The sequence below is a fragment of the Talpa europaea genome (assembly GCF_964194135.1).
Source record: "Talpa europaea genome assembly, chromosome: 14".
NCBI lineage: Eukaryota > Metazoa > Chordata > Mammalia > Eulipotyphla > Talpidae > Talpa > Talpa europaea.
The window spans coordinates 5,159,430-5,186,275 of NC_140082.1; the positions used below are offsets into that span (position 1 = coordinate 5,159,430).

At 50.4% G+C, this 26,846-nt stretch overlaps 1 protein-coding gene across 1 annotated transcript; it reads left to right on the plus strand.

Annotated features, from left to right (window-relative positions):
• Window positions 1-361: 361 nt before the first annotated feature.
• CCDC63 (coiled-coil domain containing 63) lies at window positions 362-26,518 on the plus strand (the record flags this gene model as incomplete). Its single annotated transcript, XM_084253187.1, has 10 exons — window positions 362-435; window positions 4,442-4,631; window positions 7,748-7,867; window positions 11,301-11,482; window positions 12,416-12,597; window positions 12,933-13,153; window positions 16,883-16,957; window positions 20,214-20,406; window positions 24,214-24,420; window positions 26,367-26,518. The coding sequence occupies exons 1-10, from the start codon at window positions 377-379 to the stop codon at window positions 26,516-26,518; spliced, it is 1,581 nt and encodes a 526-aa protein (XP_084109313.1). The 5' UTR covers window positions 362-376.
• Between the last annotated feature and the right edge of the window lie 328 nt (window positions 26,519-26,846).

Genomic DNA, 26,846 nt, shown 5'->3' on the forward strand with positions numbered 1-26,846 from the left:
GCAACGAAGAGACGAGAGGCTGGGGGTTCAGAGATGTTGAGGGACTCACCCAAGGTCACACAGCAGGCTGCCTCTTTAGTGTGCAGTAATGAGGCCCCGCTTCCTCTCCACTCAGGCGACCTAGGGCGGTTTTCCATGTAACAGATGAACAGTTGACATCACCCAGGAATGATCTTCCACCTCCAGCCTGGCCCCAGCCCCTCCTCCTATTCGCTGCTCTTGAACTTGTCACCTAACCCGAGGCTCAGTGGCCCCACTGTCTCACCCCGTGTAGATCTGGAGAAAAGACTCCGAATATTACCCAGAACTTTCTGAGAAGGCCAAAGAGCAGCTGGCAGAGGCTGAGCTTCGGAAACTGAGGCAGCAGTTCAAGAAGATGGTGGACAGCCGGAAGTCCTTTAACTTCCGCTCCCAGCAGAAGCTCAGCAGCCAGCTGTAAGTAACAGTGGGGACTTACGCTGAGGGAACCTGGAGCAAACTTGGGGTTTGGTGTCAAGGGGCTTGTCTTTGTCAACGTACAAAGGCCTCTAGTGCCATCTCACCTCCAACCTCAAAGGCGGTTAAATGGGGAGCCCACCTGCCACTGTCCCCGGCTCTGCCTGCTGGGAATCAGAGGGATGGACCGAGAGGGGTCCTGAGACCCTCTGGCCAAGATCAAAAGAGGCTCCACAGACAGGAGTCAGCGTTGAGTCATTAGTGAAGGCTTGGGGAAAGAGAGACCTCTGTGGGCCTGAGAGAGACTCTCCGAGATGCCAGGCTAGGTTTTAGGACCAGGGGTTGAGAATGAAGCAATCAAACTTTATTGGCTGAGAAGGCCAGGAGTGGACTTGGCTAAAGTCTGTTTGTCTGACCAGAGTGGGCCTTCGTGTAGCTGGTTGTGAGAGCCACCAGCTGCAGCTCTGTGGGCCACAGGGCTGGCGAGCATCCCCTGGGCCAGCATCTCACGGAGGCTCTGTGCCCGCATCTCCAGTTTAAACCAGTCTGGTCTCAAGGTCTGTAACTCTTCTGCAACAGCCAGCGTGGTAAGCTGTAAAAAACAGAGCACGGGCTGGGGAAAAAATAGTAATAAAAACAACAGGCCAAGGAAATTTATGGCACGAGTGACCTACGGTTGCCGGGCCTGTTCAACCTCTTGTTAACCAGCCCTATAAAAACAGCGGAAACGGCAGAGTTCTGTCCTGGAGTCCTGTCCTGTCCTTGGTAAGGATCCTTCCGTCTCACCCCGGGCCAGGGACCCAAGGCTGAACCCCCTTGGGGTCATTTCAGTGGACAGGAGGGATATTATTGAATTTGGGGTGTCTCTGGGACTCCGAGGGGGCAGGGCACCAGTGTCTACAGGATTCAAATAAGAAAAATTGCTTCTGGTTCCCATTTCTTTCTACATGTGGGCTTTCTTCTCTCTCTGGATCTCAACCATGGTGGCTGGGAGGGGGCTATCTCTAACTCTGGAGCTACCAAGGGCCACAGAGAGAGACTATTCCAATCCCAAACTCCCAGGAGAGGGAGAATCTGATCGTCTCAGCTTGGGTCAGCTGTCTACTACCTGGTCCAATCAGCTGTGGCCAAGTGGCCAGGGTTATCATCCCAGGCTGCTGGCAGTGGAGATGGGGTGTTTCTGGAGAAGCAGAAGTTACTGGGTTTTGGGTACCCCAAGGGGCACTTCCTGCTTGTGTGTCTTCATGGAATTTGCAAGACAGAGCATTTGAAATTGGTTGCCCTAGAAATTATAGTCTGCATCATTTATTTGAGCAATAGAAAGATGTTCCTTGGGACTGAGTATACAAACATTAAACAGGCTTTGTAGCTTCTCTCCAAGGGAATGTAATTCCTTAGCCATATCGATAATGTTTACACAGGCAGAAACCGCATTATTAGAAAGATACTCTTACTGTTAGATGAGACGTGGAGTTCAGATGGGGAGAAGGGGTTCTTTAGACTCTGCATGGATTCAACTCACTCAGAGCCACAGCTGCTTCATATGGGATCTTCATGTGAGCTAGAAAAAGTCATCCTTTCTCAAGACTTTTTACTGACATCTGTTGGAACAAAATCACCATTATGGAGGGATGATGTACAATAAGACAATAACACAAAGTGCAATAAGTCAAATCAGTTATCTTTTCCCAAGCAGATGGAGCTCCCTCAGACTGTGCAGTGCACAACCTGCACATCTGTCCCTGGCGACCCTGATCACAGTGGGCCGCTAGGAGGCAGTGGCAATCTCCTTCCTGATGCACCTGACAGTTTTTCTTGAATCTTATTATCACCTTACCCTACCCCAATCCATTTCATCTGTTTTCACTCTGATGGAATTGAAAGAGAGGCAAACTAAAGAATGGAGATTTTAGATTTTTTGAGTGAAACACACATAAAAAGGGTCAAAAAGGGTGAGGTGCTTAGGGTACACTATTGAAGGAGGTGCCTTTTCCCAGTGCTGACCCTGCATTTATACCACTCTGAGAATTTGAGTTTCCTTCACCCCATCTGAGCCCTCTCTACACAACAGACAAACCTTTCTGCTTTAAGATCACCTCTGGAAGCCTGACTGGACCAATGTGCCCTTTTTCTCTCTCCTTCCTAACAAAGACCCCCTGGAGAGGGGCAGGGGAGGTTGGAGGGGGTGTCCCAGCTGCCAAGCTTAGAAGACAAGGTGCTCTAGAACTGGGAGTACTCTCTGGTTGTACACACACACACATACACACACACACAGAGTGATTTACATTTGTAATTAATTAAATACAATTAAATATTTAGGTCTTTCATTGCAGTAGCCACATTGAAATGGATGCAATGGGACAGAGCAGTAGACGGCATTTCCGACTGCATGCTTTAGAAACCAGGTCAGCAGGGGCCTCCCTGGTGGCGCAGGTGGTTGAGCACAGTGCTGTGAAGCTGTCCGCAACCTCTGCAGTGCCGGTTCGATCCCTGCTGGCCTCGGAGCAACCCACATGGTGAGCAGACCTCTCCTGACTTGCCCGCTGCTCCCCTCAGCAGTGTACATCGGTCAATCTGCCTGTTCTGTTACCTGCTCTGTCTCTGGTGAATCCTCTCACCCTCTGGCGCATCTGGCCTGTACCCCGGTTCTTGTATAAATAAAATAAATCTTTTTTTTTTTATAGAGACATGTTTTATTTATTTATTTGTTTGTTTGTTTGTTTGTTTATACATGCACTGGGTACTGTCAGAAGCGCAGGAGGGTGAGAGAATTCACCAGAGCCAGAGCGGGGAGCAGAGCAGGCAGAAGGACCGAAGTACACTGCTGAGGGGAGCAGCGGGCGGCAGGAGAGGTCTGCGCGCCATGTGGGACCCTCCTGCGGTGGCCGGGGAGCAGCTGGGGATCGAACCGGCGCTGCAGAGGCTGCGGGCAGCTTCGCAACCCAGCGCTCAACCGCTGTGCCACCGGGGAGGCCCAAATAAAATAAATCTTAAAAAAAAAAAAAAAAGAAAAAAAAAGAAACCAGGTCAGCAAACAATGGCCCTTGGGCCAAGTCTGGCTGGTTGCCTGTTTTGTAAATAAAGTTTTATTGGCACACCGCCATGCCTATTCATTGACAGGAAGCCTATGGTCACTCTGTTGTGTGCTTACAACAGTAACCACCAGGCCTACAAAGCCTAAACTATTTAATTTTTGGCACTTTTGGAAAAGGGTACGCAGACCTCTGTTTTAGAACATTTTGCTGTCCTAAACTTGAATGTATCAGTCATTTGAGAATCATGTTACAGAGCAGATTCTGACTCATTAGGTTCCAGGTAGGGGCCTGGGCCTCTGCGTTTTCCCAAGCTTCCCAAAGAAGAGTGAGGGAGCTGGTCTACCCCCCACACTGAGCAGCTGGTTTCGGACACCCAGAATTTGCCAGAAACCCAGCCTCTGTTCCATTTCCCGTTGTTCAGTTGTTGTGCAGTCGCCTGGGCTATCCTTTTTGAAATTCCTGTTTGCTCATGTCCCCACCTCCTCTCTCCTCCAGGGTAGACAGAGGGAGAGAAAGGAGGAGACTTGTGCCAGCAATTTAATAAATCATTAGCACCCCATGTAGAGAAACTGGTAGGGGCTAGAGGTTACAGCGCATCTCTGTGTTGACACAAAATTGAAAAATCCTGCCTGATGGGTTTGCCTCTCATTACCAGAGATAATTGGCTGCAAAGTCTGGCAAGAAAGTGAAAAATCAGACAGATGCCAGTGAGCCGCTGGCAAAAGAGGACTTGGGGCTCCCACTATGTCTAGGTAATGGGTTTTGACAGGTATATTTGCAAATTGTTCCCTAGGAAAATAAATGACCACCCGAGGCAAGTGGAGGGGTGAAAGCTGCTGGGAACTGGGTCACAGATGATCTGACTTTTAGACCCCAGACCAAAGACTTTTGACAAATCCCTTCCACTTGGTCCGGTGGGATCAAGGTAGACTGGAGGACTCCAGGGTAATCACAGGCTGCTTTTCCCACAGCAAGGAAATCAAGACCCTGCAGGAAGAACAGGACGAGCTCACCCTGCTTTTGAGTCTCATCAATTCCTCAAGGAACTTGGATCTGAATGATAAAAACTACGTGGAATTGCGCTTTCTGATGCAAACCAAGGAGGAGTATGAGGCCCTGATTAAATCCATGAAAATGCTGTTGGCAGACCTGGATGGGAAGGTGTGGTCTTTCTCTTAAAGGGTCAACCAGCACACAGAGCAAGGGGAAGGCGTGGTGGAAGTACCCATGATGCCATAGGCCAAATTTGACCCCTTTCCTTCCCCCCACCTCACTGATGATTCTACCATCTCATGATTCCTGGTCTTCTAGACCCATGGATCTATTACCTCACTGTGGTCTCTGGTGCCACAACCACCCCTCCCCCCATCATACTTAGAACAAATCGCCAAATCCTTTTACCAGTCAGCAGAAGCTGGGTTATGCTGCAGTAACAAAAACACCTCCATAACTCAGTGGTTTAAAACAATAAAAGTTTCTTCCTGGTTCATGCCATATGTCTGCCATGGACTGGCTAGGGGCTCTTCTATCTTCTCATTCTGGAGCCAGGCTGATGGACTCCTGTTCATCCTGTCCACCGTCTTGCACAAAGCCAGTTCTGGAGGGTCTAACACTGGCAATTGAATGTTTCAGCCTGAAGTGACACATCACTTCTGCTCATGAATCATTGGCTCAAAATAGTCCAACAAACCCATAAAGACACCCTGATAGCTATGTCCCAAATAGGCAAGGCTCTCTAACCACAAATGGATCTAGGAAGTGCAAACCTTCCATGGATCCTATAAGCAAAACAACTGGAGACATCTGGACAGTGTTAATGGCTGTATCATCTTTTTTTTAAAAAAAGATTTATTTTATTTATACAAGCACTGGGTACAGTCAGAAGTGCGGAAGGGTGAGAGAATTCACCAGAGCCAGAGTGGGGAACAGAACAGGCAGGCTGACGAAATACACTGCTGAGGGGAGCAGCGGGCGGCAGGAGAGGTCTGTGCGAATGGCTATATCACTTACTATGGCTTGAAAGGCCCTGTATAATCTAGCCATTGCCTACCCCCCAGCCTTGGCCTCATCACACATCCTTCCCTCCTTAACTTTTCTTATTGAAGCCACAGGAGACTTTTTTTTCCAAATATGATAAGACTTTTCCCACCTCAGTGCCTTTGCACATGCTCCACTCTCCTGGCTGCTTGTCTTTGAAGTCTCCAGTTAAATGTGACTTCCTGGGGGAGCCCTATCCTATGCCCTCTTCCCAGTTTATAGTCAGTCCTCCGTATTAGTTAGGTTCCTGGCCAGAAATCAATTGTGCTCTAGGTTAGGCACTTTGAGAAGAGTTAAATGAAGGGACAATTTACCAGGTATGAGTGTGAGTAGGGACCTTGAAGAACTGGAGGGTTAGTGACAGTTCAGGGGTCAGGGGAGGACTCACTCTCCTTCATTCTTTCCTGTTACTAATAATACATTGTCAAGTACACACTCCTTAAGGGTGCAACCTGATGAATTTTTACATATAGCAGGTTCTTGAATATGTCACTTCATTCAACATTGTATTATTATTAACGGGAGGAAAAATCAATCAATCCTGATCTCCCTTGAACAAAACTGTGTTATTCAAGGGCCTGGTTTTGCTATACATCGTTTTGCTTGAAGTTGCAGTATCCAAGAACCCACTGATGACCTTGAGGACTTACTGTACATATATATATATATATATATATATATATATATATATATATACACACACACCAAGATCACCGATATCCAAGATCAAGATATGTAGAACATTTGAGCACTCCCTCTCCCACTAGAAGGCTCCATGATCATGTTCCACTAACCACCCACCAGGGAACCTGACCTCTCGAATTATGGGTCATTTTGCTGCAGATAGAATGGCGCATAAATGTCCCCTTCTCATCCTTGCTCTTCATGTCTTGATTTTTTTTTCCTAATATTGTAACACCTTTACAATCCCAAAATGAAATTCATAGATGATAGAAACCTTTACCTCTCCTTAGTCTTTCAAATCAATGCCCTAGCTATAACAAAAGGAGAAAAAAGGAAATTGATTTATACTAAAATTATATGTATTTCAAGAGGTGAATATTCTGGCCTGACTTATCCAGAACACTGACAGCAAACTGTTTCTGCAGAGGGACATAGAGGAAACATTTTGGCTTTGCAGGTCACATAGCTTGCATTGCAGCTACCCCACACTGCCATAGCAGTAGGAAGGTACCCAGAGATGGTGCATAAAGCATTGGCACAGGCAGTGAGCCAGAGAGGACTGAGGGCCACAGATTTCAGACCCTGGTATGAAAGATGTCATCAGAGGCCTGAAATTTCGATATGCAGAATCACTGAGGATTCCATCCTGCAGACTGATTGGGGCTTGACTCTGCAACCCCAGGGCTGGGTTGTGCTGGTGAAATGCAGACAAATTTTCATATGCAGACAAATTCTTGGAAACATTTCAGACACATCAAGGAATGTTCTGATTTATTTGTGGATAATTAAGTGTCTGTTAGAACAGAATGAAAAACACCCTGGGTTTATATATAAAATACAGGTTGATTCTAGGTACAGAAAATTATTAAAAGGGTTTTCACTGCATCATATCCAGAGGGACATTGAGAAGTCACAAGGGACAGGGGCTAATTCTTAGAGGTCTGACACTATCTCACACAGCATGTGTGGCTTCTCGTTACCTACCCACGAAAGGCAGCTGATGCCTGCCCCCACCCTGCCCTCCACCACCACCACTGCAGTGCAAAAAAAATTCCAACAGATTACAGAGGGTCCCTCGGGATACAATGCCAGTTCTGGTGGACACCATGAACTTGAGGGTAAGGTGGCATTTGTATCCACAGGTGAGTGAAATTCACATGCATAGATGAGATTAAAAAAAAAACCCAAAGGGCCTCCCCGGGTGGCGCAGCGGTTGAGCGCTGGGCTGTGAGGCTGCCCGCTGCCTCTGCAGCGCCGGTTCGTTCCCCGGCTGCCGGCGAGGGTCCCACAAAAAAAAAAAAAAAAAAAAAACACAAAAAAACAAAAACTCTGCCTCCTTTTAGCCCAACCTGGCTAAATTGAATTCAGTATCCAAGAAAGAAATCAAAATTCCATTTACATGAAAAGAAAGAACAATGTGCTTTTTGGATTAGCACACTTGAGTTAGTGAACTGTAGTAGAATTTGTCTCCAACTGTAGTAGAATTTGTCTCCATACAGAATTTGTTAACACAGCTGGATTATTTCTCTCTCTCTCTCTCTCTTTCTCTCTTTCAGATTGTTCAGATGGAAAAAAAAATTCTGAGCCAAAGACAGATCTTCCTCAAGATACAGGAGGCCAATAACCCCCAGAAATTGCAAAAGCAGATCCACATTTTGGAAACCCGTTTAAATCTCGTATGTAAGGTGTTCTCTGCAGATGTGTGTGGAGCCAGTAGCAGAATGTACCCACTTGTTGGTCAATTCAGGACAAGGTGCACTAATAGTGAACACACAGCCAGTGACCTTTAACACCTTTACAATCCCAAAATGAAATTCATAGATGATAGAAACCTTTACCTCTCCTTAGTCTTTCAAATCAATGCCCTAGCTATAACATAAAGGAGAAAAAAAGGAAATTTATACTAAAATTATATGTATTTCAAGAGGTGAATATTCAGGCCTGACTTATCCAGAACACTGACAGCAAACTGTTTCTGCAGAGGGACATAGAGGAAACATTTTGGCTTTGCAGGTCAAAATGCACACAGCCAGGCAGCCTTTTGTAATTCACCACTCACCCACTCTGGTCCACCCATTCTTGTTGGCCCATTGTTGTCCAAGGTGCCTTTCTGTTGCTTCCTCTCTGCACCTTAGCACATGGGATTGTCCCCACCCCTCCTCTGCCCCAAACTCCACCCCTCCTGGAATGCCTATCTTCATTCCATGACTCAAAAACTCCTTGTTTTCAAGAATCAGTTAAACTAATTACCCTTCACCAGGCAGAATTCACTGTATCTTCCTCCCCCATGGTGATCTGCGCGTGCCTCCGGTAGAGTGTGCGCCCTTTGGTCGTGGTTGGTGAGGGTCTCTGAGAGACATTCGTCATGGACATGCATAACTGGGTAAGGAGAAAAAAGGTGTTTCCTGAGCAGAAAGAGGGAATGTATTGATCATAGAACTGAAAAATTCAGGGGGGTGGAGACTAGGGTTTCAGGATTAGCTGGATCCTGGTGCTCCAAACATGTCTTTAGGGTACTTTCTATGTCCATCTGTCCTCTGGGTGGGGATGACTTCATTGTTGGGTGCTCCCCAGTATGAAAGGAGCATCTCTTCCCTAAGTGTTCAGCCACAAGTCCCTGAGAGGCTCCCCATTGGGCCATCATGGGTCACTTGTCCATCCCTGACCCAATTGTTGTGGCCAGAAGAATGGGACACACGGACTTGAGTTATACAGCCTCCCTCGGAACACCCTCCTCTCTGGGTCAGCTCAGTCTGATGTGGGCTAAGAGTTGGGTAGAAGAAGTTCTCCTAGATGAGCAAAAAGAAGGGGGGAAGGCATGCCCGGCAGGTGCAAACACATTCCACGTTCACATTCTGACTCGTGAAAGGGAAGCTCCCACCACCCGAGCCAAGAGAGAGGGAACGTGGATGGATTTGGAGGGAAGCCTATCTCTACACAAAGTTCTCAGCGTCTCCGAAACCCTGACCACTGGGCTTTAACGGGCATGGTTGAAGCTAATTGATTCTTATCACTGTCTGCCTCCCCCAGTAACCTGGAAGTGGCTTGAGGGCAGGGCAGTGTTTTTCTAATATTTGTGCCCAGTGATTTGCAGTCAAATACATAGCATGCAAGTTACAACGCAGAGTCCTGGGTCCCCTCGAGAGTCACTCAGAACCCGCAGGGCCGTGGGACCTCCGTGATGCTTTGGACCTTCACTATTAATAACATTGATGCAGCTGAAAAGCCCCTTGATTAAGAATCAATGTCTAGCCCAGCATGAGGCTCAGAGTAAGTGCCAGCACTCATCTGTTCATTGAATGAATAAATGCAAGCACAATTTAATGACGACTTGCCTGTAGCGGTCCACCTTTTGGACATAGGTCTGTCCAGATTTTCTATTTCTTCTTGAGTCAGTTTCATCATTTCTTTCTAGGAATCTGTCCATTTCATCTAAGTTATCCTGATTTGTTGGTATACAGTTGTAGCTGGCATATTCCTTTATAATTCATTTCTTTCTCAAAGTCTATGGTATTATCCCCTCCTTCATTTCTGAGAGGTCCGATTTTTGCGGCTCAAACTAGGCCCCTCTCCCCTTCTTCCCTGCTGTGTCTGGCTGTGCCTTTTAGTTGATTAGCCACCTCTAAAGGTTATTTCAGGGCCCTAGAGGATCCCAAGACCTTAGAGTCTCTGCCACCGACTCAGTGGAGTCTGAGAATCTTCTCGATGAGTCAGAGGACAAGGGATAGCATGTCAGTAGCTTTGGAGTAAAATTCACCTGAAAGGCAAATGACTAATAACTAATATCTTCCTAAGGGTAAGGGGAGGTTGCAAAAATAGAATAAGAATGCTCTGCCCCTGGACTCCCTTCAGCTGTGCGGTGGCTTGGGACACACCCTACAAGAAACTCAGGGCTGGGATTAGGGCAAGGCATGCCAAGACAGCCCCAGATGCAAAATTTAAGGAGGCGCTCACTGTCAGATTTGTGGGAATCTGAGTTGACACCGAGAGCAGGTATGTCCTTGAATCTTGCCACTCAGGCCTTCCCCATCTCAGCCCTGCAGACACCCACCTCTTCGCAGAACAGGCTTTGAAAATCTCTCATCAAACCTATCCCCTTCCCTAGAGCAATACATATTTTTTAATTGTTTCTTTTCGTTGTTTATGTTACACTTTGCATCACCTTTAAAGATTTTATGCTTGTAAAGACACATTTATGAAGGCATACAAAAAAGAGGAGGGAGTAAAACAATGAACACCTGTGACTTAGATTGAACAATTGTTCACATTTTGCTGTATTTGTTTCATCCTTCTTTTCCCTGATATTTTAAGGTAAGTTGCAAAATTATCTTATGGTGACATTTCACCCATAAATACTTGCGTGTGCCTGTCTAAAAGTTAAACATTTTCTCTCAAACCATGAGCATGAGACCATGATTTCACCTTATAAAACGAATACTATTTTCTTAATATTGCCCGTGCTAACATCTCTCTAGCTCGCCCCCAAATGACTTTTAAAGCTGGATCCAATCAAAGTTCATATTAATGTGAGTTCTCAAGTTTCTTTAATCTAGAACAGTGGTTCTCAATTAAGGCCAATTTTGTCCCCAAAAGAGACATTTCTGGTGTGGCAAGCGGGTTGGGGCTTGGGTGCTACTGCCACCTAGTGGACAGGGACCAGGGATGCTTCTGGAACTTCCCAGTCGGGACAATCCCCACCACAAAGCATTATCCAGCCCCAAATGTCAGTAGTGCTGACTTTGAGAAACCCTGCTCTACATAAACCCGCCCCAACTCTTAATGCCATCAACAAGTCGAGGAGCTCAGCTCAGTGGTTCTGTAGAAAGTGCACCTTTAGGATTTGACTGATGGCTTCTGCATGGTGTCATTTGTCTTTTTCCTCTCTCTTGGAATTGCCGGAATCCGGAAGCTAGGTAAACAAGATCTGACTTAATTCACTTACCCAGTTAGTGGCCAGCTCGAGCTCTCACCCAGCACTTCAACCCCTGTCTCTGACCTGGGATGGGAAGTGGTGGTGGGTGGAAGACTTCCAACCCTCTGGCTGCCTTCTGGAAGCTTGTCTCTTGCCCCAGGAGTAAGCCCTGCTCTGAGGCACGGTCCTCCCCACAGGTCACCACTCACTTTAACAAGATGCTGGCCACGAATGCGAAGCTCCGGAAGGAGATTGAGGACCTCCGGTATGAGAAGGCTGCTTATGACCACGTCTACCAGGAGCTCCACCAGCGCCTGCTGATGCAGAAGAAAACCATGAACTTGGCCATTGAGCAATCTGCTCAGGCCTACGATCAGAGGTGGGCAAGGGAGAGACTTAGCTGGTATTGCTTAGCTTTCTCCCGAGTGTCAGCTTCCCAGTCTGGGCCACCCTGTCCTCTGTGCTTGTGTGTTGAGAAACCTTCAATCACCATCATCAAAGCTCTGAGCACTGAATCTGTGCATGCATGGTGCCAGGTCCCCTAGGTATTATTGCAACCCTCACAACTGCCCTTGGAGTCTATCCCCATCTCATAGACCAGGACATGGAGGTGTAAAGATGCAAAGGTACTTAGCTGAGATCCACTAGATGGTGAAGGGATGGAGCTGAGTTCAAACTACGATGTCGTAGCATCTCCTCCAGGCACCCCCCCGGGGTCTCTCTTGGTCTGGGTTATCTCCTGGCTTCACACTCGCTGGGGCTAGAGGCCACTAGCTTAGTTGTGAGAAGCACAGTGTTTGGAATCGGAGAGATCTGCGTTTGAATCTTGCCCCCATCACTACTACATTGTTGTGGGGACTCTTTGGGTGCAGTGAGGGTTAAATAATATATGTAGATGAGGGAGTGACTGGGACATAGTAACTGACAAGACGGTGGTGATAATGGTCGTGATGGTGATGATGATGATGTGATGACCATGTTCGTGATGACGATGGTGGTGGTGGTATTGGTGATGATTATGATGATGGTGGTGGTGGTGATGATGATGTAATGACCATGTTCATGATGATGATGGTGGTGATCATCATGATGATGGTGGTGGTGATGGTGGTGGTGCTGATAGACCATTTCATGGAGATGATCTTAAACTTGCAGCTCTTGTCAGTCATGTAAGGAAGGTTGTTCTACTCCCAGAAACTTCCATGATAAAAAGAAATAACGGTCACTGGCCAGGCAGGAAGTATCTCTGAACTGGTTGGGCGAGGGTCAGAGAAGAGGCAAGTCTTTTAGAGGCCCAGACTCTGTGTTCCAGGCTGGAGGCCATGGCTCGGATGGCTGCCATGAAGGACCGCCAGCAGAAGGACATCTCTCAGTACAACCTGGAGATCCGCGAGCTGGAGCGCGTCTACAACCACGAGTCAAAGCTCAAATCCTTCCTGCTTGTCAAGCTGAATGATCGCATAGAGTTTGAGGAGCAGGCCAAGAAAGAAGGAGGTGCACGTTCCAGGCTCCTCTTCAGTCTCTCCCTCTCCCCCTCCCACCTGAGGGTGCCAGGTCTCCCCGCAGTGAGATCACCAAAATTAGCAAATAAGGATGCAAACAGAAACTAAGATTTCTGTTTGTCTGAGTCCTCCAGGGAAAGCTCCCGGGCAGCAGGTGCATCTCCTTCGGGGCGCAGCGAATGCCTCATGGAGACTGGTGAAGGGGCTGGGAGTGAAGGTCTTGCCCCAGCTCCTGGAGGGGCCCCCTGCCCCTGCCCCTGCCCCTGCCCCCAAGGCAGCATCCGAGTGGCTCCCCTTCCAGACTCACGCTGCTGGCTCCCTTTCTAGCTCTCAAGGCCGTGAAGCACGGGAAGAGGAACAAGGGCGAGAGCCTGGAGAGCTACGAGGTGGCGCACCTGCGGCTGCTGAAGCTGTCGGAGAACGGGAACCTGAACCAGCTCATCAGCGATTTTCTCGCCAAGGAGGAGAAGAACTTTGCTCGGTTCACGTACGTCACGGAGCTGAACAACGACATGGAGATGATGCTCAAGAAGACCCAGAGGATCCAGGTTGGGGCACCGCTTACTCCCCGGCTCGGGACCCACCTGCTCCCACAGCAGCCTTTCCCAAAGTGGGTTCCTTGGGACACTCCTTGAGCTGCTGTGCTGAAAAAAGGGCCTCAAAGTCAAGTCATTTGGGGAACACCCCCCAGAAGTCCTCCCAGAGCGCCCCGTCACTTTAGTCTTTCTGAAAATTTTTTTAAAGATTTATTTTTATTTATTTATGCATAGAAGAACTGGGGTGTAGGCAAGACGGGCGGGCGGGTGTGTGTGAAACAGTGGGGAGCAGAACAGGTGGATCTACTGAAATCCACTGCTGAGGGGAGCAGCGGGGAGACAGGAGAGGCCTGCTGTGCCCTGTGGGTCAGCTCCCTGATGGAGTTCAAGCCGCTGTGGCTGGTGATAGCCTGATAGAGCTGAGACTTAACCCCTCTACCACCAGAGAGGCCCAGACTTTCTGAAATTATAGTTTGTTTCAATCAGTATGTGGTCATGTCCCCTCACCCCCCCAGTAGGGACACTGACAATGCACAGCAGGTTTTATAACCCAGGGCACAGTAAAAATATCTACTGTCTGGCCCTTTGCCGTCAAAGCTTGCTGATCCCTGCTTATCAGAACACCACAGAATCAAGGGAAATGATGAATTCATTTTGTAGACTGGACATACATGCACAAGTAAAGGCTCTGACAATTCCTGCAGCAAAGATACACATTGACCTTTGTTGGAACCATCATTTCCCAAATTTCTTGGGCCTCTTTACTCCCCCAAACATACCCAATGAGCCTTTGGAACTGTCTGCACAGGACAGGGTCTGAACACCTTAGCATGGCCCTCCAGCCCCTTCAGAGTTCGCTTAACCCTGACCCCCTACAGGCTCAGGCCCCACCATCACCCCCAGCACAGTCCTGCCCCCACGCATCTACCCCTTTGTGTGGTAGCCTTCTCTGCCCCCTCTGCCTCCCCTCCCTTTTTACCACTCCTAAGCCCTGACCCTGTGCAAATGTCACCTCCTCTTCCCTGTGCTGGGAGCTGTCCCTTTTACAGTGTCACTGTTCCCTGAACGTGGGGTGAGTCTGCTGACCAGGAGCGAGTACATAGCGAGAAGAGAGGAGAAAACATTTTGCTCTGCTAGTGATGAGTGAATTTTAATAGGTATTAGGAAAAAATATAGCTTGCAGCAAACTTGTGATTCCATGGGTATGTTCCTTAGGGTGGTAAGTAATAATAACGCAAAACAAATAATGATAAATGTTTTTAAAAGTATGGATTTGAAGAAACTTTATTAACAGATACTAGTTAGTGATAGATTAATAAGTGGGAGGCAGAAACGGGGGTGGCTGAATGGACTAGGGCGGGAGCAGATGTCAGGTCTCCCATGGCTGAATGGCGGGGACTTTTTGAAGACTATTTAGAAAGTTCTAAGGCCAGTAAAAAGGGAGAGTGCAGGACCAGCAAGAGCGGGCTGGGAATGAGTGAGGGGCAGCAGGGAGCAGTTTCTGGAATCAGGACTGGAGAAGGTGGCCAGTGTGTCTTTTTTCTGGGCCAACTAGTGACCTGTCAAGGGGGTGAGCAAGCACCCCAAATGCTCTCCTCCACCCTCCAGTCTCCCCTGGTGTGTCCCATTGGCTGAGCCAGAGGACAAGGAACCCCTTGATGTCCTGAAGGCTGGGTGTGGGAGGGAGGTGGGTAGATTTGGGAGCAAATGCAGACTGCTTGACTCTGTGTGTGGTGGGTGGGGGTGGGGAGCATGCTTGAATGACCCCCTTTCTTCCTTCTGGAAGGCGATGCCAGTGGGCAGACACAGGTGTATTCCCTTTGCATCCCAGCAGCCCCCCACCCCCCTCCCCAGCAGAGCTAACAGGAATTGGTTCCAAAAATGACATTGACCTTGACCTTCCCACTCACCCTGAGAATAATCCCTGTGTCTGACCTTAGGACCAGCTTGTCTGAGGAACAACCCAAACTCCTGCCCTTTCCAGGCCTCGGTCTCCCCACCCGCACACTTAGATGGAGCAAATGTTTCCAAACTTCTATAAAAAAAGCTACAGAACATTTTTGTTGAAAACCGGGTTATAAGGAAACTCCAGATATAAAACAGAAAATGGAGCGATCCTGGGTGAAGGGGCAGGAGAGGGGGCTGCCTGGAGTGGTTCCTGAGACCTCAGTGTTTGCACCTCCGCTCAAATTTAGGTTCAGGTTTAAAAGAGCGACACATTGAAACCAGTTAGGACTCTGGCGTCCGGCTTCAGCTCTACCTAGAGGGACGGGGCGGAGGGGCTAACCCGCGTGGATCCGACCCTCATTCCTATTTTGCCGAGTCTTCCCCACCCGTCAAATTTTGGAATGATTAGTTGCCAATATGTAAAAATCAGGTTATCCCACGTGAAAACAAAGGTTTTTGGTTTCTCTTGGAAAACGAATCTAACAACGGTGGCCCACATTCCCGCGGGGCGGGGGTGTGTGGGTGTGTGAGCCTCTAAAACCCCGCAAACCAGCCCACGTTGCTCCGATTTGCTCGGGTCCGAGGCCCGCCTGGGCGCGCGGCCGGGACTGAGTTTGGGACCAACAGTTCAGCGCCTCACGCCTCCCCCTGGCGTCCGTCACTGGTATTGCAGGGACTGTCTTGGCACATGCTCTGCGGGCACCCGGGGAGGGGCAGGACCCTGAATTCTCCTTTTCCAGCAGGGAGCCCCTGACTCGTCCCTCTGGGATGATGGGGACGGGCCCTAGCGGAGGGATATGAGGACGCCAGTCTGAAGCTGACCCAACCTAGAAATGGTTCCTGAATACAAGCGACCTTGGTCTTTCCCTCTGTCGTGGTCACACCACCTGTCAGCAGCGTTAGGAGGAGTCTGACCAAGGACGGGCAAGGCCCCCCTCTCTGGGATTCAGTCCCACAGAAACAGTAGCTTCTAAGCAATTTTATTTTTATTTTTTAAGCCTTATTTATGCATGCAAGAGCTGGGGTACAGGCCAGAGGTGCAGGGGGTGAGAGCATTCACCAGAGGCAGAGTGGGGAGCAGAACAGGTGGATCTACTGAAATACACTGCTGAGGGGAGCAGCGGGGAGACAGGAGAGGTCTGCTGAGCCAGCCCCTGGCTGGGGATGGAACTTGTGCTGCAGAGGCCGCAGACAGCTTCATAGGCTGCATCTTAACCCCTTGTGCCACCAGTGAGGCCCCATTTTTAGTTTTTAAGATAAATATAGATGGCTTTCCATAATGGCTGCACAGTTCACATCCCCACCAATAGTGTAAAAGGGTTCCCCTTTCTCCACATCCTCTCCAGCACTCGTCATTGGGGGTCTTTTTAATATGTGCCATTTTCTGGATGTGGGATGGCATCTCACTGACGTTTAGCCTGAATATCTTATTGGAAGTGACAGTGAACAATTTTCCCCATGTCTATTGGTCTTCTGTATTAAATTAAATTAAATTTGAAAATTAGTATTTGACCCCATTTCATATACTCAGGAACCACATGTGGCTAGTGGCTCCAATAGTGGATGGTGCCACATTGCAGTGTATCCTGCTGACAACCCTGTTCTAGATGATTCCACAGAAAGGATGAGCCACCCTCTCCTTTGTCCTCACCCTCCATTTCATGAAGAAACATTGTCATAGAGGGGCCTAGGGGTGATGGTGCTTCTCAAAAAGGATCATTGAAATACACATCCACCCCTGCAGGTGTGGCAGAAGGCACAGCCACTTCTCACGTTCTGGTTCTTTCCTAATAGGATGACATCATCCTCTTGCGATCCCAGCAGAAAGAAAGCAGAGATAACAGCCACTCCATCTTGGGAAAACTGGAGGTAAGACCAGGGTGGGAGGGAAGGACATGGGCATCTCCGCTGTTGTTCTGTTTGTCTGTCAGGCGTCTCTCAGTTGGTTCTCAGGTGGTATTAGTGTCCCCCTGTGACTGGCTGGGTCAGGGTTTGACCCTTGGTCCCAAGCAGCCTCTGCTATGGTTATTGCGCAGATTTTTGTCCCTAGGGCCTCTCCATCCATTATAAAGACTCCCCCACTTCAAGGAGACTCACCAGGCTCTTGTGACTGTAATTTGATCCTAAACATATTCCTTCTAGACAGCTCTCTCCCTCTGGCTTTCCTTCTCTCTCCCTCTTATCCTGCTCTCAATTGATAAGGGTCATTACAAACATTTCTTGAGCAATTGCCATTGACCAACTACTGGGCTCAAGGCTTTGCCTGTGCAACCTCAGTGAATCCCCCCAGCTGCCCTGTGAGGTCAGTGCTGTGCTCTTTCTACTTGACACATGAGGAAATGGTTTCAGAGAAAAAGTCACTTGACCAACATCATGGAATTGGGACATTGTGTAAAATTTGCGTGTATCCATCTGCTGATAACAGGGGCCTAAAATAGCAGTAGCCTAAGCAGGGCAGAAGTTTGTTTACTCTGTTAAGAAATAAATCTGAAGACAGAAATAAATCAGGCGGACACATCAGGGCTGACGGGGTGTCTTCATGATGTCATCAGTGACCCAGGCTCTTCTGTCTCTCCATCCTTACTGTGTGACTTACATGTCCAAGAATGCCTCATGGTTGCAAGTGACTGCTGCAGGGCCAGCCATCACATACACATTCCAGGCAGGAAAAATGAAGAAGGTGAAAAAAGACCTGCTAACTGAATCAGCCAGGTTAAAAGTTCTTTCCCTGAAGCCTCAGTCAGTGTTTTCTTCTCATTGGCATCCCTCATGGTTACAAGGGAGAACTGGAGAGAGAACTTTCAACTTGGCACATTGCCACCCCAATACAATCAGGATTTTGTAATTAAGATATAAGGGGAGCATGAATAGCACGTGTCTGACAGAGACATAGACCCATTTCTGCTGATCACATGTAATGACGGCAACGTTCTGTCCCAACCCAGTAGCTCCTGGCCCAGGACCTGTGCCCCTAAGTCCTCCCTGGTCCCTTCTGGCTTTTTTCTCTTCTTGGCCTGCACCTGGCAGGGATGATGGTGCCCTTCTCCAGAGGGCCACTGGGGGGCAGCAGAGCACACACTGCCCACTGAGCTGCTCAGGCTGGGAGCAGCTGCTCCCGGGTGCTGGGGAAGGAGGGATAAGACTTCCTAGCAGGGCCCCCGCCCAGGAGACGCACCCCTAGCTACGCACACGCCTGGGGTCTCACATCCTCCTTCCGGGCCCCCCAGCGTGCAGACTTCCTTGGGACGGCCTGGTGTGGCTCTACACCTCTGGGTTTTGAAGGTCTCAAGAGCGGCAGCCGGGGGAGTCTGCAGCCTCACATCCTCCCCTGCCTGGGCCCAAAGTCCTTCCACCAGCTCTTTGTGTTTGGCTTTAATGTGGGTTCTGGGGGTTTCTTTTCCTGTCTCGCCCACTGCTCCCCTCGGCAGTGTATTTCAGTCAATCTGCCTGTTCTGTTCCCCATTCTGTCTCTGGTGAGTCCCCTCACCCCCACATCTCTGGCCTGCACCCCAGCTCTGTACTCCAAGCACGAGAAATTGTCTTCATAGGCTCACAGCTGTTTTCTTACCCCTGCTGTCACATCCCTCCATCTGCTCCATTCTTGGACACCCCCCCTCCCCCACCACCCACCTCAGCCCCTGTCTGGCTGCGGGAGGTGGCAGGCAGGGTTCGGGAGGTGGTCGGCATAGGCAGTGAGCAACCAGGCCCTGGGAACAAATGCTTGTGTGCATAAGAAGCCACTTAGCTGTGTGACTTCGAGAAAGTGACTGAGCCCTGGTCTTCACGGCTGTAAAATGGGCCTAATACTCATGCCCGCTTCATAGGGCTGTGAAAATGGAACCATATCGTGGTGTATGTCTGCTTGCGCCCCTCCCACCACACCCCAAGAGCTTAGAAACCGTGGCTGCTGCTATTATGGTTGTTGATCTTGTGAGTCAGCAAGATCTGAAATCACCACCACCTGCTTGCTAAATAATTGGGGTAGGCAGACAGCTCCATGCAGGGAACTCAAGTTCACTTTTCTTCTCTGACCTTAGTGCTCCTCGCCTAGAAGCCGGGGCAGGTGTGAGGGTGAGTTAAGATGAGGGGCAGCATTTTGGGTCCTGGACACAGGTTATCACCATGACATCAGGCTTTGTTTTTTCATTACGTGAGCTGCCCATGCTTCTTTGGAATGGGATGACAGCTCTTGTGTCGTAGGAGAAAAGGCAGCCCTGGAAACAGGATATTCTAGTAGCTGGGACAGTAGAAGCTGCCTGGTGTGGTGGCTGTGGACAGGACTAACCCCTTGGGATCGTTCCTTGGGGCAGTGCCTGGAGAGGCTTCAGGGGCGGGGCCAGTCCTTACAGGGCGGTTCGCCTCTGCAAGCTCCCAGGTGACATCAGCGTGAGCCACAACTGAGATCCCACGCTGGCAAATGCAAGACTCTCAGTCTTGATGGTGAACAGAATCCCCCAGAAGCTCCTAAAATTGTAATGCCAGGCCCATGCCCAGGCCCCAGGGTTTAGCTGGTGCAGGCTGGAGCCCAAGAGTGTGCATCTCCAAATTTTGGTAAAGCTGGTCCCGACTTTGAGAGCTACTGGCCTACGCCCTTGTGCTTTTAACCGTGAGAGGTGACCTGGGTAGACTGCAGTGGCATTGCCAGGGGAGATCAGAACAGAATGAAAAGAGAACAAGATGGCACGTGAATACATGTGTATTGATTTGAGGCTAAGTTCTCTTGATACACATTCATATAAACACCCACATTTGTATGCATGTGGCTGCCATGTCAAGTATCTTTTTCCTATGGGCCAGTTGTTAAAGTCTCTAATCCTTAAGGAATATTGTAATCCAGTACATACACAGATGCACACTCATATATGTAAGTGAAAAAATTCCCATTAAACAATATTTGCCATTTCTGCTGATCACATGTAATACTTTCTCTCCTTTCCTTTCTGTTCTTTTTTTTAATGCTGATTGAGGTCCATTAAATAGATCTCATACCCGTTCCCCCAGAGGTTTGAGAACCTGCAGCTTGGAGACCTTGGCCCCAGACAGTCTCCGAACTCTCACCCCCACGGAGTCCACATGGGTGGGCTGAGCCAGGCTGACCTGGGTGGGAATCTGGGTCTGCCACCAGGAGAAACTAAAGCAGGTCACGGAGGAGGCCGATGCATACGAGCGCACCTACAGGGACATCAACAAGACCCTGGAGAATCTCAGGAACTTAGTGGAGAATCTGTTCAAGAAGATTGACTGTGACGCCACCAAGATCTTGGGGCAGTTGGGAGAGACGGGAAAAGTCACCGACGCCAACCTTCCCCAGTTCCTTGGTGAGTCGGGGGGGCCTGGATGCTTAGGAACTTTTTCCAGAACTTTCTGTGACCGGGCAAGGGGACTTGTTCTTTGGCGGGGGGGGGGGGGGGGGCAGTGAGCCTAGTGGTGAAGCATGTGGGTGCTCTAGCCAGCCTACTGGGGTCCAAATCCTGGTTCTACCCTTGCTTGCTGTGTGACTGTAGGGTAAGTGAAGTTGGTCAGTCCTTTATACCATTGGCCTCTGTGGCTATCACCTGTGGCCTTGATCTTGTTAATGTAGAAGGCGCATGGGTACGGGGTATGCGTGCCTGACCGTGGACACCTGAGCGTGGGTGTGTGTGCAAGTGCACACCTGGGCCCAAGGGGTCAGGGACGTAAGGAAGCATTACTCAGAGACGGACGCGGCTACCAGAGGGCGAGTGATGGCCACGGCGGGGGAGACCATGAGAGAAGGCCAGAGAAAGCCCAGAGAAAAGAGCATATCTTGGGGGGCTCAAGTTGGCCTTTTTCCCCTTCCTGCCATTAACACCTGTGAAAATGATACCAAGGGCCCCAAAATTCTCCTTCAAATGCTAGAAATGACGGTGAACCCGCCCTGCCTGGACCGTTGCCAAGCAGTGATGCTGGGCGAATGTCAGTGACTTGCTGAACCTCTCATTGCTTCAGCTTCATCATCTGAAACAAGTAGGGGTGGGGATTAGTATCGCTATCTCTTTCGGGGAAACTGTCCAATCATCTAGACACAGGATATTCGATGAAATTTAACATCCAGTCATGATACAGCCCCCAATCCGCTAGAACTAGAAGGAAACTTTCTTGACCTGATGAAGGACATCTGCAAAGCCAGCTAGAGCTAATGTCATACTTTATGGTGAGAAGCTGATTATTTTTCTTCTAAGATCAGGAGCAAGGCAGGGATCGCTTTGCTCACTGCTCCTGGTTAATGTCATGCTGGTCCTAGCCGATGCCGTAAGGCAAGTGTAGCGGCGGGACTGGGCACGGAGCAGGATCTCTGTGACTGAGCAGACCGGGTAAAGGAGGAGTCAGAGTCCTCAGTGGCGTTTGCAGGTTTTTCTTGGGATTTACCAGGCACACGGCAGGCAGGGGTGCTGGGGGGCCTGGAGGCTGGCAGGCCTCCCAGCCCTTCAGCATGTCTTCACTCTTTCTGCTGGGCTCTCGGGCCTTCTCTTGCGTTCTCTCTGCTTCTCTCGTGGTTCTTTCTCTTCTGGCGTCCCCGTGATGCCGCCCTTATAAGTCCAGTCTTAGCCCAGGTGAATCCCATCTACCTACGCCCACACCCCACTCCAGGTGCCGCCATCAGGCATGCATTCAGGACCGCAGGGTTCCCTCATCCATCCTAATGGTGGGAGGGCAGAAAAGCCTGACATTTTACTTATCCTACAGCAAGAAAAAGAACAAAAGGCATATATGCTGGAAAGCAAGCAATTCGTGTGTAAGCTATAAGAATGCGCGACTTCCAGTCCGCTCAGAATACAGTAATAAAACCTGAGGTTTGACACAATCTGTGTCTGGGGGTTTCCCAAGACACCCGTCTCCCACCAGATTGTGACTTAGTCGCAGACTCAGCTCATAGTCTAATTTATGGCTATGATTTATTTCCGCCAAAGGATACAAAGGAAACTCAGCAAAAGGAGAAGGGACGGGGGGGGGGGGGTGAATTCTGGAGGAAACCAGGAGGAAGCTTCCAGGGTTCCTGCCAGGGGGTGTCACCCAGGCTGTGCTTAATTCCATGCCCCTTCCACTGAGTTGTGACCACACCTATGAGGGGTGGTCAACCAGGGAAGCTCAGCAGAGATTCTGTGCCCAGGCCCTTGACTGGGGGGGGGGGCAGGGAGGCACCTCTAGCCTGGCACATACCCGAAGACCGCACTGCCAGGAAGGAAGCCAGTGTTAGCCTCATGGGGCGGCAACCAGGCACGGGCAAGCAGGAGCAGGGAGGATTCGGGCAAGCAGATGAGGAATCTTGGAGCCTTAGGTAGATTTGACAGGCCTGAGATGCTGGGCGGGGGACTGGACACAGGCAGAACAGCAGGCAGGGAGGCGGGAGGCGGGGGGTGGGCAGGGGGCCGGGAGGGAGGAAGGCAGCAACCAAGACTCCCTGACCCTGTGATCTCCTCGCTCCCTCTCTGACTTCTCTGGCTTCTCTTCTCTCAGCTACTGGTCGTGTCATAGTCACAGGTGCGTGTATCCTTGTGCTCACGCTCCCAAGCACCTTTCGCACCAACACGGTATCAGGTGTGGGCAATGAAACCTGGGCGGAAGCAAGGCCGCAGGTGACAGCCGTAGAGGCTAATGGCAGGAAGGAGAAAACAGCCCGACTTACTCCATTTTCCCTGCAAGCGTCAACCACATTTTTTTTTGTGCACACAGTGCAGGCATTACCGGCCACTCTTAGCAGCTAGTGGTGATAGAAACTACCTGAATCCCGCTTCCCTGAGGCCAGTCAAGGCCCTACCTGCCAAGCTGGCCTTGCAGAGGGCAGCAGACGGGCCTGCAGTGTTACTGCCCGCGGTCTAGCGGATTCCCCTGGCCTGCAGAGCTCTGCCTCACATTTCTCATCTCCCCTTGTCCTGCCCTCTCTCCTGCTTTGCTCCCCACCTCCAGCCACACTGTCTCTTTCCCAACCCTCCCCCAACTCATCCCCACCTCAGGGCCTTTGCACAGGCTGTTCCTGCTGGCACCCCACCCCACCCCCTCCCCATTTCCTCCTCATCCTCAGCTCTCAGTTCCGATGCTGTCCCTCCAGCAAGGCCTCTGCTCACTGCCACACCTGAGCCAGCCCCCCACTGTTGTTCCCTGCTACTTAACCCTTCACCCAATTTGTAGTACGGGTAGTTCTGGCTCTGACTGTGACTCAGTGACCCTTTGACTCTGTGAAGTGAAACGCAAATACTTTCAGTCCCTGATTCTCAGGAAGAAGCAGAGTATGGGCAGTGTGGTTTATTTTAGAAGTAGTTGATCACGTCTGGCAGTTACTGCATTCAGACCATGCGCAGCTGGTGACCGATGCGTGTGTTGATGTGTTGGGCTCTCCACCCTTCCCCATTCGCATGGAAGCTTCTGAGCGTCCTAAGGGCAGGGGCTGTACCTTTGTTGTTTTGTTCTGCCTTTCCTCCTGCAGCCACAGCATCTGCACTGTGCCTGGCATGGCAGGTGCCCAATGGAATGAAGGATGCCATTGTGACTGTCAGGGTGTAGAAATACAGTGGGAAGGGCAACACCCCGCAACTAGGCACATCTGGGAGACACCCATGCAGGGGGTGAGGCCTGACCCCCATCTTAAAATACCAGTCAGGCATAATCAGGGAGGGGTGTAGGGAAAGGCATTCTAGGCAGAAGGAACAGCATGAGCAAAGCCCCAGAGGCCTGAGGCAGAAAGCACTGCGGAAGATCAGTAGTTCAAGGCAGCCTGCCCATCGCTCCCATTTTTTAACTGTAACCATGTATTTCTCAACCTTCTTTTCAGTGTTATCTTCTCAGGGACCTTTTTAGACATTGCGTTCCTAATTGCTCCCCTCATAAAATTTTAATACTGTAGACATATTGAATAGCTGTTTCTATCCCATATGGACATCTGTACTCTAAACATTATAGGCCCCAATTTTTTGCCTCTTGAGAACCAAATTTTGCCCTTTCTGGGCATGGTGTAACCCCAGGGGTAAGCCTTTGTCCTTGCAGGTGCTCAAGAGCCTGTGTCCCCACTCCTGTTTCTTCCCTTCCCTTCCCGCAGGGGGCGCCATCCCCCCAACAGATGGAATCAGAGCTCCTGGCAGCCATCTTGGTTCTGCTTGTTTTTTTTCCAGCCATCATTGAAAAGAAGACCAACGACTTGCTGCTGTTGGAGTCCTACAGGCGGCTCGTGGAGATAGAGGGGTTGGGGGCCGTGGAGACAGAGCGGGCCTTCATCAACCCTTTCTGGGGTGGCTCTGGCCTCCTCAAGCCTTTAGAGCCCACCAAGGTCACTCCCCCGGTGCTGGGATCTGACCCTCTCAGTGAAAGACTGGACGAAGGTGAGCCCTCTTTCCCCCACGCTCAGTGCAGGCCTGGGTGGGGTTCCGGCAGTGTTGAGCCTCGGTTTCCCCTCCTGATGACCTTCGTGACCCCTCAGATCCCCTGGACACTATCTTGGCTGTGGCCACTTGACTTGGTTTGCTTGGGGACGCTTCTCCGTGGGTCACACATCATGAATTTAGCCATCCTGGATATTTTTACAAATCACAACTATTTTGTGGCCGTTCACAGTGAACCCTTAAATGTCCAAAAGTTACGAATTGTCGGGTTATGGTCGCACAAGAGTCCCTGGTCCCATCTCTCACCCTAAGCTTTGGAGTCTTGTCCACCCTAAGTCTCTGGGCCCACAGAGACTACCCTTGTACCTCAGTCCCAAGGTGGAAGCGGTTTGGATTTGGCTCCCCCCACCCAAGCCAGGTGCTTCCCAGGCCACCCAGCCCCAGCCCATCAGTCGTGCACCTTTTCCCCTTGTGACTCTCCCCTGCACTGGCACCAGCCTTTGGTTTGGAAGGTGGGAGTACATTCAGCCCCACCTAGTTAGGGAGGGCCGTTGAGAAATGGCTACATCCTTAAGCCTGCCGTCTCACCTGTGGGGATTTTTCGTTCAAGAAAAACATACTCAAGGGTCTGCCTAGGAAAGTAGGAGGATGTTCCCGTAGCCCCAAACTGGAAACTGACTTGCCCGTCTATTGGATATGGACTAAACTTGTTCTCATTTACTCATCATGCAACGGAGTACTATGCAGCCACTAAAAAGAATATGATGGGTCAATATGAACACACACGATGTACACACACACACACACACAGTGGTTCTCAACCAGGGGTGATTTATCCCTCAGGGGACTTCAGACAATGGTTGTCACTGTTGGGAGATTTTGGTGCTGCTGGCATCTAGGAGCCAGGGATGCTGCTAAAATTCCTACAATGCTCAGGACACACAACCCTGATATACAGCTGGGCTATATACGACAGAGTGGGGGAGGGGGAGATGAGGACGAGGAGGGCAGGGCGAGGAAGGCCGACACGGGCTGACTTACGGTGGGCATCTCTGGGGGGTGTCTGCATAGAACTTTGCATTTCTAAATTAATTTGACAATGACCTTGTGTGACTAGTAATCAGAGAAAAAAACAGATTTTACCAGGCTGCCCACTTCTCCCAGAGGCATTTCAAGTGTGCGGGTGTGGCAAGGGCAGAGGGAGAGGCCCGCTACGGCGCACACACGCCCACACCATTATACACGCTGCGTGATTTAGCTGAGGCAGCTGAAGCTTAGCAGGAATGAAAACTGGGCCTGGGGTCAGCATGGCACTGCACCCCTTGACCCTTTGAATTCCTGGAGGAAGAGGCCAGCAGGGCACGGCTGCTGGTAACTGTCCTCACAGGTCAGGGACTTAGAGCTGCTGTCTTCTGTCCTGCTCAAGGGAATATTGATGGACTTCAGGTTCGTAGACTACTAGCCTCTGTGGCTGGGCTGTGAGAAATAGAAGAGGCACCCCCTGGGCAGGTTAATTAGGGAACGCTGCCCCTTGTGTGTATACATGGCTTGAGGTCAGCCACGCAGGGCCTGACATCCGGTAGGGCCTGGATTTCAGCCCCGCCACTCCCCTGTGTCTGCCAGGTGTCCTTGTGCAGTGTGCATCCTGAACTACTGCACGTGGTGGCTGGTCCTTGACACTAAACCAAACTCACTTCACATCCTTATCTGGGAAAAAACAAAACCAGTTATTGTCTGGACATCCCTGAGAGTGTGTCTGCCTCTCCCCAACTCCCTGAACCCCGAGAACATTGACACTTCATCCCCCAACACTGTGAAGGGACCCTGAGCCAGATGTGGACACCCTTGCTGAGGCCTCCCAGAGAGGCCCGGTGCTTGGCAGGGGCCCCCAGCCTCGGCGTGGCCGCAGGCTCCTCAGGCTCCTCACGCACCTGTCTCTGGCGCAGTGGACCAGCCCCTGGACCACAGCAGCCTCCGGCAGCTGGTGCTCAACAACTACAGCGCCAGAGACTCTCGCCCCCGGGACCAGCGCGTGGACAGCGGTCCTGAGAAGGGCGACGACCTGAGGGCCAGGAAGAGGGTCACGCTGATGCCCTGAGGCGTGAGCCCGGGAAGGAGTGGCTGCCGGAGCCAGACAGGCTGCCTCTGCACCATAAACAGAGAGAATAAATGATTTGTTCCCTACCATGGGCATCTTCACGCTCCTTCCTGAGAGACCGGGGTGCTGGGAGCCCCCCAGGGTGGGTGGAGGAGCAGGAGTTTACCAAGTGGCCACAGGGGTCAAAAGTGTGTGAGGTCACTGGTCCCCAAGACTAGTGGGGACCAAGACTAGTGGGGACCAAGAGGTGGCAACCAGCACAGCCCCCGCTTTCCCAGGGGCAGCAGGGGGCCCACGCTGAGCAAGTGTCATGTGCACACCCCAGAAC